Below are 17,766 nucleotides of genomic sequence, written 5' to 3'. Positions count from 1 at the left end.
CTGACGGACCGAGGACGAGTCTGGGCACAATGAGTAGGGGAATGTCCGAGGCTGACGGACCGAGGACGAGTCTGGGCACAATGTGGAGGGGAATGGCCGAGGCTGACAGACCGAGGACGAGTCTGGGCACAATGAGTAGGGGAATGTCCGAGGCTGACGGACCGAGAAGGGAAGGTCTGCATCACCAGTGGACCTCATCCTCCGAGGCTGATGGTTTTAGTCTACCTACCCTTTATCAAGAGCTAGCTTAGAAGACTATCTTTCTGGACAGACAGACTTCTCAATTAAAGCTGAAGAAAATTTCCCCAAAGTATTAACACTGATGAATGTAATACTTATCAGACTATGCTGGACTCATCTCCAATGTGTGAATGCTATGTTCAAAATTAATGACTATTTCACAATATTATATTTGTAATCACTTAAACTTTAGAATGGAGTTCACAGGATTCATTTGGAAAAGTTACAAACTCATTTCCTCATTTGACATCAGTGAGTCCCATGGAGAAATTTCACTATTTTATGTCTCTTCATTTAGTAACGATTTTATGACGGCTTCTGACAACCTGAGAATTGATGGATGAATGGAGCATACTAGTGCCACGTCAAATGATATCAAGTGCATTTATCTAAGCATGATATTTATTGTTTATAGAACAGACATCATTTGTGGACATTATCAAGGCAAACAGGCTTCAAAAAATTTCACAAAATGTAAAACCACCGACAATAATTCAGCTTATCAGAGACCATATATTGATTTGTTTTAGATGTTAATATGCTTCATTTTGAGGGCCTGAGGATGATTCATATGTAAGGATGCATGTGTAAGGTTCCGTCATTTATATCAGGGAGGGGTGGTTCCTGCTGGTAGTGTTTGTGTGGGAATGTACTTCTATAGATTTGTAACTTTCTAGTGAAAATATTAAAAATTAAATCCTCACCAAAACACCAAGAGTAACATGAATATGTTTTAATTCTAATTGAAATATGATTCATTACATGTCATGATAGGACAAACGTTTTGGAAGGGTCAGCTAACTATGTATAATTGATTGGAAACATTAACACTGTATTTTGCTGGTCATATTTTCACACACTATGTCCTAAATTCTTTTATCAGAGAAAGCATCAGTTCTAATAGTGCCACAACCCAGCTACGCTTTTCATAAAGGAACTCTGGGGTGTTCTGTTTACCAAACACATGTTCTTTAATTAGATTAATACAGTGTAGCCTGTTGGTTTCTGTTTAGCCTTGCTCCAAGGCTGTACTGAAAGAAAAGTCCATGGATGTGTAGTAATTCTATCCTCTTAATAGGCAAGTCTAGATATGAGGACAGTACATCTAAGGACTCCAGTCTCCCTTAGGGACAACTTGTTCTCATTATTCATATAATCAAGAAATTATGACTAAAACTAATAATTTTTGCCTTAGAGACTTGTGCAAGTCTAGTGTCTCCTGCCCTGTCGTCCATTATTTCCGAATAATGCAGACCTACTTTTCTATAATGACTAACCTAGAAGATTAAACGCTACAAAAAACTGGACTTTTGGAAACCACTGCTTAATTACTTTTCCAAACTTCCATACAAGTTCTTTGGCAGTGCAGACATTCCCATTTTCACTCCACCTTCTTTTGACAAGTATGATCTACAGCGTTTATCTCCCTTAGGGCACATGTCCCCAAGCTCCTCACAGCGATAGTACGTTCCCGGAGCTCTCGATCTATACTATTACGAGAGTGTAACGAAGGTGTCACGCGCTGGGAAGGAGCTTGACCTGTCCCCCGTGCTCTCTCGTTATTCAGATGCATCTGCTTCAAACTCCACACTGGGTTTACGGTAAAATTCACTATGTACCTTTCATCAACCATTCCCAACACTGCACCAGAGTTTACCGCGGATCTATAAATAGCCAAATACATCACGGCGCAGTTCTTGCACCACTACCGGGAAATCCAGGCAAGGATACAAATCTATTTATAAACGACTGCGATTGTGCCTCAATATAAGACAGGGGGGTGTTGTTTTTACCAGCAACTTTGGTTGATCTTCGCTACAGAAGGTAAGGGAACTTTAGGTTTCAGCAGACGTTAACACAGTCAGTGCAGAATCGTAGCGATGCATGTATCATATGTACCGTATCCACGGGGGCAGACGAGGATGTGAAAAGTGGACCCATATACCGTGCAGTAGATCATCCAAGTTCATATTTATATATAAAACTATTTTTGTTCCCCTTTTAAACAGTGAACTTTTGACGAGTATGAAAAAATATAAATATTCAAATATATGTCATTTATCAGTGCCAGGCAAATCTAGCCAATATATTTTTTTTATTTTAATGAAACCATACTCACTCACTCACTCACTCTCATAATATGCTGACATGTCATGATATATCTGCATGTATTTACATATGTCTCAGGATCACAACATGAATGTTATTTGTTCTTAGATCAAATCTGGCTTCTGAGGGCATTAAGAGATCTTCATCGCCCGTTGCCATGGCGGAAGTTAACAATCAACAAGCAGGAGAAGCCGCAGCGATCAAAGCCGCCCACCCGGGTCGATGTCGCGTGATGACCGATGTTGGGAGGTTCAGTCATGTCATCACAGTTCAACCCATGAATATGGATGCCACCATCAAATTCCAGCTGGAAGGTAGGGATAAAAACTCAAAGTAATTTATTTATGGGTTCTGAGGGAGTCTCTTGATTTGTTGATATTTAATCACGGATGATTGGTCAACCAAATTCAGTAAAGGCATGAATATTACTCAATGTTGTCAGCTGTCACCCTATTCAACAAGAGGTATCAAAGAACACTGGTATTGACTATGATGCCATATGGCTGGAACATTGTTAACCATGTGCTGATACTGAGTGACTAACTGAGTTCCATGCTGTAGTCAGCAATATTCCATCTGAGTCCAAACATGATATCAGTGAGTGAGTATGGTTTTATGCCGTTTTTAGCAATATTCCAGCAATATCACGGCCAGGGACACCATGAATGGGCTCCAAACATTGTACCCATGTGGGGATTCGAACCAGGTCTTCAGCGAGATGAGCAAATGCTTTAACCATTAGGCTACCCCACTGCCCCCAAAAAGGTATGACAACTCTGTGGTTGATAGTGTGAGTCACTATAATGTGGTCACATGTACACAGCCCTGACACAGCCCTGTCACTCCTGGAACTTGGGCATGAGGAGGTAAGGCTGTAACCACTAGGCTACCCCACCACCCCATCTTCCCGAGGCAAGAGAGTTAACTGACTATAAAAGTCCAGTTTCCACCCTTGACGAACTAGGCTGGTATTATTGAGTTACATTTTGGCTTGACTAACGAGTCTATGCATAGTCCAATCAAAATAGCGCACCGAAATCGAAATCAGGCTCGTAAACTGTCGTGCAGATTTCGGTCGATTGCAGGTTTTGCAAAGCATTTGCACCGCCAACTCGTCAGCAGATATCTTCCAAATCTTTTCATGTTTTTAATCAAGGAGCTCACGTGATTCGATGCATTTCACGATGTAAGATCCGTTTTATCACAATGTAGATCTCAATTATCGATCAGATCGCCCTAACTCGGCGCCACCATTTTGTGTGAACCAAATGCAAGTGATACGAGAGGTTGACTCTGGTTGGTCCATAGGAGAGGCATAGAAGGGACATAACTGGTAATAGCCACTGGTGGTGCTTCGATCGAGCCCAGTGATTCCAGCCTAGTTCGGCAAGGCTGGAAACTGGACTTTTAAAGTCAGTTAACTCTCTTGCCTCGGGAAGATGCACCACCCTAAAGCAGATGTGATCCCATCATGTCAGCGATTGCAATGTTCCTGTACATTATTTGACTGTGACATGATAAGTAATAGATCTCTAATCTTCTCTCCTTGCAGCTTCCTATCCAAGCAAGGTTCCCACAGTAACAGTCCGATCTGAGGCTCTGACTGATGACGACAAGATAGAGCTGCAGCAGCACCTCACAGAGGAGGCCGAGGCTAGCCTCAACACGCCAATGATTCAGACTCTGGTGGACAAGGCCACCGACTGGCTCAAGAGCAACGGAATGAGATCAGGGAAGCCTGGACGCTCAAGCGACGTTAACTCTGCTTCCAGACACCGTGGGAAGAAAGGGAAGGGAAAGAAGAAGGTTGTCGATGAAGTTGTGGTGGAGAAGCTGGTGTCAATGAAGACGGCTGACGATGTTATAAAGCGTATCATGTGGGATGGATCCCTGCAGAGTGATGACTTCCTTGTCGGATACTGGGATCGCTTCCGGGGGATCATGGAGAAATACTTTTCCGCGTTCTCCTGGGAGGACATTGCTTCAGTTGACTACACTGTTCTGGCCATACCGAAACACAGGATCCAGTACTTCAAATATAAAACCGAGATCGTCTGGGACAAGGGTTCCAGACTGGACAACGTGTTTGGGTCGACAGGGGGAAAACTGACCATCACTGATGTCATTGAGAGGTATGAGAGGAACCGACAGAATCAGGCCCAGGTAGAAGATCATGACGAGGACAAGGACGTGGACGAAGATGAAGACAGCGACAGCGATGATGGCATCACTGTGACCATTGGCGGCATCAGTAACGGTGCATCCACTCAGAGACCAACATCGGACACTAACCACTACGTTGCTGGAGGAAACAAAGAAAATGACTGGCATGATGATGACAAATTCAATCCTTTCTGGAAGGACAAACTGCGACCAAACTACTTCATCGCCGTGAGGGTGACGGATCACGAGGTAATGGAGACCCTGGAGAGTGTCCAGGACTACATCCTCGAGAATGAACCACGGTACTCCAGTTGCTGCATCCCTGGAGGCTCGCTCCACATCACGCTATGCACCCTGGGGCTGGATACCCCCGAGCAGGTCAGCAACGCTGTCCGGGCTCTCGAGACCATGAAGTCTGACCTGGCAGCATCTGCCCCGAAGGAACCACTGAAGCTGGTCGGGGTCGCCAACTTCTTCAACAGGGTCGTCTATGCAAAGGTGCAGTGCCCGGAAACTTTCATCCCATTTGTGGACCATATTAAGCTGTGTATGAATGAAGCAGGCGTGGACATTCGGGATGGGTACGAGTTTATTCCTCACATGACCATCATGAAGACAACGCGTCCCGTCTCCCGGGTGATGGGGACAAAGGAGGTCAGTCCGTTTCTCTATGAGGGCTTCGCTGACATGACGTTCGGGACTCAGGCGATAGATGGCATCCATCTTTGCTCTATGGAAACACAGAGGAGGGACGATGGCTTCTACATCTCTCCATGTCACATTGACTTCACTCAGTCAGAATAAACTTCACAAATGGAAATCAGCAATGCAGCAATGTTGATATTGTACTTTAAAAAATACAAAAACTTTGATCAAATTTTTTCTGAAGCAGACTGATTGATGTGCCAAGTGTTCTATCTGTGATCCATGTCATTAAATCATATTACGTATATTTGTACTTTTGTTTCTGCTTTAACATTTTCTTTGGCTTGATTCATGGACTGGCTGCCTTATAAATTTAAAATTCACAAAAGAAACAAATCCGAATAAGTCCAGGGGATCCCCAATGATTAATATTAAGGGTCCTTGCAGGCAATGTGAGGGTCTTGACTGTAATGAAACTGTGTAGTGTACCGTGTGTCTAGATATTAAATTATTTTAGAGCCTGGAATGAATCAATGATCATGTGGACACTGGTCATGATTGTTCGATGAAAAAACATAACTCCTATAGATGCGCTGTAGGTACTGTGAACATGAATGTGGGACAGTATATATTTTCCTGCGTCCATTCTCTACATTGGTGAGTACTGGATGGACATTTGTGTGTCTCTTAAAACCCTGATGTTTTCCAATGATAAATTGTCATTACAAGACAAGGCAGATTTTAGATTTATAACATTTATTTGAACCAAACCAGGTCAAGATTATTTGTTTATCACCTTCCGATCCAAATCTTAACTTTTGGATGACTAATGTTTTTCTCTACAATGCATCTTATCCCTAACCAGCTGACAAGATGTTTTACTATCAAAATCTGTAGACAAAGACAAAAGGAAACTGTTCCTAGTCAGTCACACAGAAGACAGGAAGAAACAAGCATTGCTACACAAAGATAAATGCTGGAGTATGCAGGGATGGTGCACTGAGGGAATAAGAAGAAATACATCTAAATAAAACAAATAAACATAAAGGGCAACATTAATCATCAAAATTGTATGCTTTCAATAATTGTCCCGTGAAGATCCAGGTTACAACTGGTCTTCAGTGACCCATACTTTTCATAAGAGGCAGTAGTCAGGCTCCCTGACCTTGGTAATATTGTTTCCTGGAATCCCCAAGGGGCGGGAAACATGACATACTGGGGATCTATTCTTTCCTGGATTCCCAAGGGGCGGGAAACGTGACATACTGGGGATCTATTGTTTCCTTGAATTCCCAAGGGGCGGGAAACATGATGTACTTGGAATCTATCGGTATTCTTTCCTGGATTCCCACGGGGCGGGAAACGTGATGTACTGGGAATCTATCGTTTCCTGGAATTTCCAAGGGGCGGGAAACGTGATGTACTGGGGATCTATTCTTTCATAGATTCCCCAGGGGTGGGAAATATGATGTAGGGGGATCTATTGTTTCCTGGAATCCCCAAGGGGTGGGAAACGTGATGTACTGGGGATCTATCATCTCCTTGAATTCCAAAGGGGCGGGAAACGTGATGTACTGGGGATCTATCATCTCCTTGAATTCCAAAGGGGCGGGAAACGTGATGTACTGGGGATCTATTCTTTCATAGAATCCCCAAGGTGCAGGAAATGTGATGTACTGGGGATTTATTATTTCATAGAATTCCCGAGGGGCAGGAAACGTGATGTACTTGGGATCTATTCTTTCATAGAATCCCCAAGGGGCGGGAAACGTGATGTACTGGGGATCTATTCTTTCATAGAATCCCCAAGGTGCAGGAAACGTAATGTACTGGGGATCTATTCTTTCATAGAATTCCCGAGGGGCAGGAAACGTGATGTACTGGGGATCTATTCTTTCATAGAATTCCCAAGGGGCAGGAAACGTGATGTACTGGGGATCTATTCTTTCATAGAATTCCCAAGGGGCGGGAAACGTGATGTACTGGGGATCTATCATTTCCTGAAATTCCAAAGGGGCGGGAAACGTGATGTACTGGGGATCTATCATCTCCTTGAATTCCAAAGGTGCAGGAAATGTGATGTACTGGGGATCTATTCTTTTATAGAATCCCCAAGGTGCAGGAAATGTGATGTACTGGGGATCTATTCTTTCATAGAATTCCCGAGGGGCAGGAAACGTGATGTTCAGGGGATCTATTCTTTCATAGAATCCCCAAGGGGCGGGAAACGTGATGTACTGGGGATCTATTCTTTCATAGAATCCCCAAGGTGCAGGAAACGTGATGTACTGGGGATCTATTCTTTCATAGAATCCCCAAGGGGCGGGAAACGTGATGTACTGGGGATCTATTCTTTCATAGAATCCCCAAGGTGCAGGAAACGTGATGTACTTGGGATCTATTCTTTCATAGAATTCCCAAGGGGCGGGAAACGTGATGTACTGGGGATCTATCATTTCCTGAAATTCCAAAGGGGCAGGAAACGTGATGTACTGGGGATCTATTGTTTCCAGGAATTCCCAATGGGCGAAAAACGTGATATACTGGGGATCTATTCTTTCATAGAATCCCCAAGGGGCGGGAAACGTGATGTACTGGGGATCTATTGTTTCCTGGAATCCCCAAGGGGCGGGAAACGTGATGTACTGGGGATCTATCGTTCCTGGAATTCCAAAGGGGAGGGAAACGTGATGTACTGGGGATCAATTCTTTTCTGGAATCCCCAAGGGGCGGGAAACGTGATGTACTGGGGATCTATTGTTTCCTGGAATTCCCAAGGGGAGGGAAACATGTAAAACATTGTGGTATTTCTACTGATTATGATGATTTATAAAATGCAATACCCAAAGAATTTCCATGAAGTCTGGCTTCCTTACGTTCCTGAAAGTATGTAATTTTTTAACCAATGAACAAGTGAGAGAAGCCAGAAGGATATCAGTTATAATCCATGTTTGGCGCGGAAATGAACACAACAGCATTGTCTGAAAGAACATATATCAAGAATTTCTACACAGATGTAACATGGGAATTGTAAGTTTCATCCTATTAATGGGTGTTATTCTCCACCAAAGCTTAAAAATACATATTATCTCAGGATTGTTGATAATTCTTATATGCAACACATTGTAAATGTATCCAGGGTTTCAGGTCTTTGAAAGGCATTTAGAATTCACCTGATGAAGGAGTAAGCATATACTCCGAAACGTTGTGTTCCTCATAATGAAGAAGTTGACAACCATATATTTTCTTCCTTATATCCAGGGTTTCTTTAATATAAACATTAAAAGAAACACCCAATGACCTAATTTGCTAAGTTAACGAAAACAATAAATAGATTGGGTTTTTATTTGGATAGTAAAAAGTGAAAAAGGTTCAGTTATTGAGTAAGACGATATTACCTTTCAGGAGTTCGAACACATGTCTTGTTATTACAAACAGAAATAGATGTGCATCAAATAGAGTTTAGAGTTATCTTCTCTTGACAAGGCAATGTGCAAGCTCCTTCCCAGCGCGTGGCACCTTCGTTACACTCCGCGAACGGGATATCGCTGTGAGGAGCTTGGGCAATGTTCAGGAAAACGAAACGTCAAATGTTAAAATTGCACAACGCAAGCTCAGATAAAAATTAAAAGAGTTTGCGTTGATCGCGCGTGACAGTTGCTGAATTCCCAGACAGCAGTACCATATCTGTTCTGAGTTGTCAAAAAAGGTAAGTTGCGAATCAACGTTAATTTGTTTGTTGTGTTACACTGCAGTTGAGTCAAGAGACAAGACACAGCCAGTCTGTGTCGAGATAGATCGGGAGCGTAGCCCATACACAATAACACGCACATCGCGTTAGTGCTTGTTGTCTGTTTTTGGATTTATGACTGAAAGGTCACACTCAATATTTAATAGCAGCCGAGTGTAATTCCCAGCTGTCATGCATGTGCATTCCACGTCTTCTTTGGAAGTGGGTGTGTGCACCACTCGAGTACGAGGTTAACCGCCCTGTTTGCTCAGGTAGCTGCTGACGGCGCCGATTGATATTTATTTCATTGAATGTTCGAATACATCTACCAACATGTAATTGCTGCAGTACATATTTTAATTAGTCTTTGTTTCAACACATGCACTGTTATTACCGAACGGTTGTAGATTTTCTTTAATTATCTTATTACTGATAGGATCTGTTTTCAGCACATTTTTAGCAGCCTGAAGAATATTTTCAACAGGCCAATCAAGACTACTCACTTACACTTTGATTCAGTTTCTGCACCGGTAAACAGTTTTATATGTGCCAACTCGTATTTGTTACTCTAGTTGGTTCAACATGTGGAATTGAGGAGGCTAAAACCAGAGACCATATAATAGACCACATGATAGATATGGCCCCTGCTAAAACTTACCACTGTAACCTCTCAATGTGTTGGATAGACTACAGAAAAGCTTACGATTCTGTACCTCACGAATGGATTCTGAAGTCACTGGAATGCATTGATCTCCATTGGCAACTACTTGCCTTACTCAAGTCTTTAACGAATTGCATCATTTCTGTGAAAATGGCTACTGGAGACAGAGACTACATGGTCTCTGCTTTATGTTGAGTGAAAACAGCACCTTATAGTTATAATAAAGATAAAAATGATTTATTTAGTATTTATGTTTTATTCATTGGTAACATTGATTCTATTTTTGACACAATATTTCCACCATATATATAATTGTCACCTGGTCACAGATACTTTTCATTATTAATTAAATAAAATATTGTAAAGTGAGTGAGTATGGATTTACGGGTGACACCAGAAATGGTACACATTGTACCCATGTCCGGAATCGAACCGGGGTCTTTGCTGTGACAAGCTAACGTTTTAACCACAAGGCTACCCCCCGCCCCATGTTTAGATAGCATAATATCAGCATGATTAGATCTGCTTTTGTGAAATATGGTCAATTTCATCCGATTAAAATTATCAGTAGGCCTCTCTTTCAACTCAAGTTGGAAGCTACCTGATCTACATGCACAGTATAAATACAATGGAATACATCTGCCTAATGGTATTTATGTTATAATATACTCAGATAAGTTTTACAAGCAAGATAATGATATAATTATGATCAAAGCCATGAAATTGGTACCAGCATATCTCTCTTCATATCACTGAATATAATTAGGCTGATAAAACCCTGTTTTATAAAACCAATCTCATTAAAATCAGATCTTAGTTGTCGCTACCGCTAAACAAAGATCTGAGGACAATCCTTTAGGGGTCACGTCAGACCGACCTTTCATCCGACCAATCAGAGCGTCACTTACCAGTGAAAGTGACAGTCGGAATGTGATTTCTAATCATGCAGCCTCGAAAACTTTAAAACGGGGTATTCCGAACGATAGTTACGGGCTTAACGACTGAATCTAACAATCTGGACCATATATTAGCCATTCGTGAATGTTCTTTTGTTCAGGTTTCAAATTTTTAAGCGAGAATATGTTTCGAAGCATAGTCACCAGTTTGAAATTAGTGCCATAAAGCACGAGAAAGCTGCCTTCTGATTGGCTAATGTCGACTTCTTGTGAGTAATTCCATTGGTCGGTCAGAGTTCGCAAAAGGTCGGTCTGACATGACCCGTAATGGGATGTCCTCAGGTCTTTGTTTAGCGGCAGCGAGAACTAAGTTCTGATTTTAATGAGATTGGTATAAAACCAACCAATGTTTGAAAATGGTGTGTACTGTACTGGCTCGTGTGATTAGCATTTAGCAGTACTAGAAGACTTGATTCAAGTCCCTCAAACAACTTTATTGGTTGTTTAGTTCAAATATTAAAGTAAATATCAATTGAGCGATTGTTCTGTCTGGCTGTCCTTGCCCTGTTATCTCGAATGTCTGGATATCTTGAGGTTACGACAGACTGCCGCTAGGGTCATGATAACAGGGTTTGACTGTATGTATAACTGCACACTTTTATATGTGGAGATATTGTTGAGCATGAAATATCACCATCAAGAATTGTCTGGATCGAGAAAAATGACCTCCAGGTAATAAAATATTTTTATATAATGAAGTTCTAATGTTAGACAGACGGCAGTTTTTTACATGGTATGAAGCACATTGTACATTGTTCCCTCCAGCTGTGTGTGTAGTTGCTATGTCCTCCTACAAACTACTGACCGATATGAATGCATGTGTGGCTATGTTGTTTCAGTCATGGCTGAAAAAGCGTTGAAATGCTTCGGGGCGGGGTACTCCGTCGCCAAGCCGTTGTTCCCGAACAGACTTTCAGTGAAGACCGAGGGCCACACCCTGCACGTTGTCACCTTTCAAACCGACCACAAGGACACACAGATCTTGTTTCATTTTGATGGTGAGCGTACATCCACATCTTATGACTTCTCATATAAGGATATTTAGAGGGGGGCTTTTACTGTGTATGATAAAACTTTACTGGCAATTTTCTCATTTAGAGGGGGACTTGGTTTGGGTTAGTAGGCAGTTCCCGCAAGTTGTAGTCAAGTCATGAAAGATCACTTTGTGAGTCCCCCCAACACATAAAGTTGTAGTCAAGTCATGAAAGATCACTTTGTGAGTCCCCACAACACATAAAGTTGTAGTCAAGTCATGAAAGATCACTTTGTGAGTCCCCCCAACACATAAAGTTGTAGTCAAGTCATGAAAGATCACTTTGTGAGTCCCCACAACACATAAAGTTGTAGTCAAGTCATGAAAGATCACTTTGTGAGTCCCCCCAACACATAAAGTTGTAGTCAAGTCATGAAAGATCACTTTGTGAGTCCCCACAACACATAAAGTTGTAGTCAAGTCATGAAAGATCACTTTGTGAGTCCCCACAACACATAAAGTTGTAGTCAAGTCATGAAAGATCACTTTGTGAGTCCCCACAACACATAAAGTTGTAGTCAAGTCATGAAAGATCACTTTGTGAGTCCCCACAACACATAAAGTTGTAGTCAAGTCATGAAAGATCACTTTGTGAGTCCCCACAACACATAAAGTTGTAGTCAAGTCATGATGAAAGATCACTTTGTGAGTCCCCCCAACACATAAATGAAGGGAGCTTGTAGTTGTTGTGGCCTGTTTCAAGTGTCAAGTGTCAAGTGTCAAGTGGCCTGTTTTCCAGATGTGTGTTGTCCTGTGTAAACCCGGAAAATCAGATTTTTGGCCATTACCATCTTGATTGTTTTCAAAATGGAATGTATCTTGATACATGTGTAGTGGGCCTATATATTCCTTCTTTCTTTTTTTCTTTTTCATACATTTTGTGCTTCGAACGAGTGCTCCCAAAAGGAGTGAGCTGAACTTTAGCATGCATGTATGAAGACATATGTTCAACAAATCGTTTTCAGACTGGCAAATCTTTGCAAACATGTTCTTCAGTAATACACCTTAACAACTTGGGAAGGCGTAAGAATCTTTTTTAATGATTTTCATCGGTAAGATATTTTGTGATATTTCAGAATCCTATCCTAGTCGGATACCAAAGATAAAGGTTTCATCTTCAACTCTGACTGAAGATCAGAAATGTGACCTGTCTGAGTTTCTTCACCGCAAGGGCAAGGCCGAGGAATACGGCAACTCCCAAACACTGCCATTGTTGGTAGAGCATGCTGGAAAATGGCTGCAAGAGAATTATGGGAAAAAAACAAGTGAAGTCAAACAGTGGAATAGAAATGAAATCCGGGAAGAGAGCTGGCAGTTGCAGGCCTCCCCAGAGACAGCTGCTGTGTCAAGTCCTGATCCAAGGGAGATAACTACAAGCACTCAAAGGGAGACAACTCCAACAGGAAGAAAACAAAGAGAGAGAAATGGAAACATGGCTCCTGAGTCATGGGCAGATTCAATCATACAGTTGAAGGCGGGGGACGATGAAGTAACCAGCTCTGACTGGAATGTTGTAGAGTCTAGGTCAAAGCCCATTAAAGGTTCAAAGAAAGAAAGTCAGAAGGTAAAGTTCACCCTAGACTCGGTGCCAAAGTTGGATGTGCCAGCTGACTCTCGTCGGGCGAATTACTTCGTCGCAATACGTTGCACCAATGGAGAGATCGGGGACGCTGTAACAGAGGTTGTCAAGAAGATGTTGAGTGTGGATAGCGTTTACCAGCCAATCTGCTACAACCGCAACGAGGTCCACGTCACCCTCACTACAGTGGCACTGCACTCGGACAGTGATGTCAACAAAGCTGTTAAAGCACTACAGGATGCGCGGGACGTGCTGATCGATCACGCCCCTACATCCTGTCTCAGGATCAGCGGCATTGATGAGTTCCAAGGAAGCAAGGTCGTGTTTGGCAAGGTCAGTGTTGAAGAAGACATCCTCCTGCTACGGAAGGTTGTGCGATGGGCTTTTGAGAAAGGTGGAATCTACCCAAAAGATAACTTTGACTACCATCCTCACATGACCCTTGCCAAGGTCAACATGGGCTTCACGAAAAAGACAGGCTTGCGGAATATCTCCCGTGTGGCATACGAGTCACTCTTGGACTATAAATTCGGCCAGCAGGGTGTGAAGGGGATCCACCTGTGTCAGATGGGTCATGAGAGGAGGGACGATGGCTTCTATGTCTGTCCAACACAGATCGACTTCAAGAAATAGAGCCACACTCACACAATGCTTTAACTCAACACTGGAGCATAGCACTAGAACACAACACTTTAACACAATGCTTGAATACAACTCTAGAACACAACACAAAAGCATAACATTAGAACAACACGAAAATGTAACACAAAGCTGGAACACAACTTTTTAACGAAACACTCTAACACAATGCTGGAATGCAACACTAGAATGCAACACTTTAACACAATGCTGGAACACAGCACTAGAACCAAACACAAAAGTATAACACTAGAACACAAAATGTAACACATTGCTGGAACGCACCACTAGAACGCAACATTTTAACGAAATACTTTAACACAGTGCCAGAGCACAACATCAGGATATTACACTAGAATGCAGTTAAACACAACACTAAAACACAGTTAAAAAAAGGATGCAAAAACACAATACTATAACACAACTTAGGAGCACAGTGCTATGACACATGACAATGGCAGCTTGCTTATATATCTAGGCAAACAAAGTTCTATGATTGATATATAAACAAAATATAATGTCCTGATGGGATATAAGAATATTTCGGGTGATTAACAGATCTAGTTTCAGATATATTCTTATATCCCATCAGGACATTATTAGACATGACTGTTGTGCTTCCCTTCATGCATCCTGTTTAATATAGGACAACTGCTTGTATTAACAACTTGGCATGAAGTGAGAGTCCAGTCTATGTCTAGGAGATGATATAGGCATCAAACAGGTCGTACTGGACGTCAGAGCATAAGTGACTGGCCATTTGATATTCTCTCTTGTGTGTGTGTGTGTGTGTGTGTGTGTGTGTGCGTGCGTGCGTGCGTGCGTGCGTGCGTGCGTGCGTGCGCGTGTGTGTGTGTGGAAAGGGGGGGGAGGAGGGGCTGGGATTTTGTATCGAGATTTGATATATATTCAGCTAGCCACTTTTTTTTAAAAACCTATGAGCCTGAATATTTTTAAGATTAACACTTGCTGCAACAATGTTTTTTGGGCAGGATGTTTCTTCTTCTTTTTTCAACAGTCTGAAGCATAATTATTTTAAAATCACAGCTTCCACCACCCACCCCTATAGCCTTTCACATCAGAAAATCAAATGGCCGGTCCCTCACAATTGTATAGTACTTTATCATTTTTATTCAAAATACAATACATAAGATAAGATATTCTATATCATTTTCTATATTGTTTAATGATTTGATATTGGTTTGTTGATTATTACTTTGTCCATATTATTGTTTGATCACTTGCTCTGTCACAGTCAGAAAGCCAACTCTGTACTGCTTGTACAGCTGTGTCCAGGATCCCATGAATGTCCCCCGTGCCCCATGCTTGCTGTACAAACCTACTGACCGGCAGTTATCCATGACAGTTGCAGTGTTGGGTTACATGTGTCCATAGCAGAGTGCACAGGATTATGATCCCCGCCACGAAGTTGAAGGAGGATATGGGAATGGGTGCTGTCAGTCCGCCCTTCCGTCGGACCATCACATTTCGTTTCTGGAGCAGAACTAAAAAACCACGAGCGATATCTTAAACAAACTTGGCACATAGATAGGTCTCGTGGTGAGCTGGTGCCTTTTGATAGTTTCTGATTTTTGAAAATTGTATTTTTTGAGGTTCCTAAGCAAACACTTGTACTTAGGCTGAAGATGGCGGTAGTGCTCGTTTCCGGAGGGCTAATGCCTTTCACACAACCGACATGTCATATTGGCAGTATTTCATGCTTGTTACATGTTGAAGGGCTTGTTACATGTTGAAAGGCTTGTTACATGCTGAAAGGCTTGTTACATGTTAAAGGGCTTGTTACATGTTGAAAGGCTTGTTACATGTTGAAGGGCTTGTTACATGTTGAAAGGCTTGTTACATGTTAAAGGGCTTGTTACATGTTGAAAGGCTTGTTACATGTTGAAGGGCTTGTTACATGTTGAAGGGCTTGTTACATGTTGAAGGGCTTGATGGGTTCAGCTCACAAAACCCTGTACACCCACAAGTGACACATGTAGCCAGTTCGTCATTACCTGTTCACAAGAAAAGATTTATTTTCCATGAAAGTTTGTGTGACAAGATCCGATGGGTCTAATGACGACAGTGGGTTCCAGAGGGGGCAACACAAACTGTGAACATGGTCAGGAATGACAAGGAGATGACATTGTATGAAACTCTTTGTTATGTCTGTAACTTGTGTTGGACAATGGTCTTTTCAAGATGGTTGCAAGCCAATCAGATATCTGGATTTTATTGTATAGATTTGTTTGTTTGTTTTTTAACGTCGCACTTAGCAATATTCCAGCTATATGACAGTGGTCTGTAAGTAATCGAGTCTGAACCAGACAATCCAGTGATTGACCGCATGAGCATTGATCCATGCAATTGGGATCATGACATTTAATGTAATGAGAAGTCACTATGACTGTGGGAGATCGTTGCTCTTGCTGTCGACCTCGGTTGTGGTTGTAGCAGACTTGATTATTTACAGACAGCTGTGCTAGTGTTTGAATGTTGACGACTAATGCGTAAAACGCATTTTCTCACTTCATTGAGTTAGTGTATGTGATATACTATCAATTGTTCAAGCAATGTTTTCAGTTTGAACAATAAATCATGCTTGTCTCCATGGCACATGTTTGTTCTTACTAGAGAAACACGTTGGGTTATGAAAGCTTTTCTACTGTAGGGCAGGGGGTGGCCTAGTGGTTAAAGCGTATGCTCGTCACGCCAAAGACCTGGGTTCGATTCCCCACATGGGTACAATGTGTGAAGCCCATTTCTGGTGTCCCCCATCGTGATATTGCTGAATATTGCTAAAAGTGGGGTTAAAACGACACTCATTCACCCACCTTCCTAATGTAGATGAGCAAGTGTCTTCAGTTCACTGGATGCCTCTGACAGTTCAAGGCTTGTTGCCCACATTGATTAGCTTGTCCCAGACTGATGAAGATCCGGAGTAGAATAGGTCTTCAGCAACCCATGGTTGCCGTAAAAGGGCAACTATGCGTGTCGTAAGAGGCGACCAACGGGATCGGTTAGTCATGCTCACTGACTTGGTTGATGCTTGTCATCATATCCCAGTTGCGTGGATCGATGCTCGTGATGTCAATCACTGGATTGTCTGGTCCAGACTTGATTATTTACAGACCGAGTCATATAGCAGGAATATTGCTGAGTGCAGCAGTAAACAACAAACAAAGCTTGTCCCATCACAATATCACTGAGTTATTTTTGTACCGGTACTATCCCCAGCCATGAAACAGATGGGGATATAGGAATCGGTGTTGTCCGTCCATCCTTCCGTACGCCCGTCCTTCGGTAGAACTAAAAACCCATGAGAGATAACTTAACCAAACTTGGCACATAGATAGGTCTAGTGAACTGGTGCCTTTTGATACTTTGGGTTTTTTAAAGAAAATATTTTTCGAGTTTCCACAGCAAGGACTTTGACTTAGACTTAAAATGGCGGTGGTGCTCATTTCCAGAGGGCTACTGCCTTGCTCACAACCAGACATGTCATCAGGTCATACTGGCGGGGGATGCGAGTAGTTCATGTTTGTTTTTTTATGAACGTTTGTAGTCTCTTATGGCACCAATAGGTTAGGTGGTTAGTGTTCCCCATGTGGGTGCAATGTGTGAAGCCCAAGGTGAAGCAGGTCTTAGACATTTACCACTTTGCTGAAATCCACGAGCACGGATATGGTGCTGGAAAACCTAGAAACATATTCGGGGCGAACCGGGATTTGGACCACAATCATAGGTTTCTGGCATGCTCAAGGGACGCAACTCTGCACAGCGAATTGCGACGACTGGGCCACCCATGTCTCCTATACACTTGAGTAAAAGTTTCTATGTTAGATCAGAGTGTTTACTACTCTCAAAGCAAGACTTGACTATATTTAAGGCACTGAAATAAGCATTTCTGTAAATGCATGAAGTTTCCACCTCTCATTGGGGCCAGTCAAACGCACTTCGCAGGAAAGTGTTTACTCGGTAACCATGGTTACTACATATTTCTGCTGTATG

At 42.3% G+C, this 17,766-nt stretch overlaps 2 protein-coding genes across 3 annotated transcripts; both read left to right on the top strand.

The window, feature by feature from the left end:
- Nucleotides 1–1,711: 1,711 nt before the first annotated feature.
- On the top strand, nucleotides 1,712–5,461 carry LOC124119456. Of its 2 annotated transcripts, none has more exons than XM_046481949.2 (3): nucleotides 1,712–1,841; nucleotides 2,458–2,663; nucleotides 3,902–5,461. In XM_046481949.2, the coding sequence occupies exons 2-3, from the start codon at nucleotides 2,507–2,509 to the stop codon at nucleotides 5,314–5,316; spliced, it is 1,572 nt and encodes a 523-aa protein (XP_046337905.2). In that variant the 5' UTR covers nucleotides 1,712–1,841; nucleotides 2,458–2,506; the 3' UTR covers nucleotides 5,317–5,461. The 2 variants fall into 2 exon arrangements, with proteins under 2 accessions (XP_046337905.2, XP_046337904.2); XM_046481948.2 differs by lacking the exon at nucleotides 1,712–1,841 and adding an exon at nucleotides 1,908–2,064.
- Nucleotides 5,462–8,707: 3,246 nt separating this feature from the next.
- Nucleotides 8,708–16,366, top strand: LOC124119453 (A-kinase anchor protein 7-like). The gene is made up of 3 exons (XM_046481946.2): nucleotides 8,708–8,866; nucleotides 11,344–11,502; nucleotides 12,614–16,366. Exons 2-3 carry the CDS (start codon nucleotides 11,346–11,348, stop codon nucleotides 13,747–13,749), a joined length of 1,293 nt encoding a protein of 430 aa, XP_046337902.2. The 5' UTR covers nucleotides 8,708–8,866; nucleotides 11,344–11,345; the 3' UTR covers nucleotides 13,750–16,366.
- The last annotated feature ends 1,400 nt before the right edge of the window (nucleotides 16,367–17,766 follow it).

Source organism: Haliotis rufescens, unplaced genomic scaffold (genome assembly GCF_023055435.1).
Source record: "Haliotis rufescens isolate VD_foot unplaced genomic scaffold, xgHalRufe1.0.p SCAF_71, whole genome shotgun sequence".
Taxonomy (NCBI): Eukaryota; Metazoa; Mollusca; class Gastropoda; order Lepetellida; family Haliotidae; genus Haliotis; species Haliotis rufescens.
Note: the sequence above shows the minus strand (reverse complement) of the source record. Positions and strands in the feature narration are given on the sequence as shown.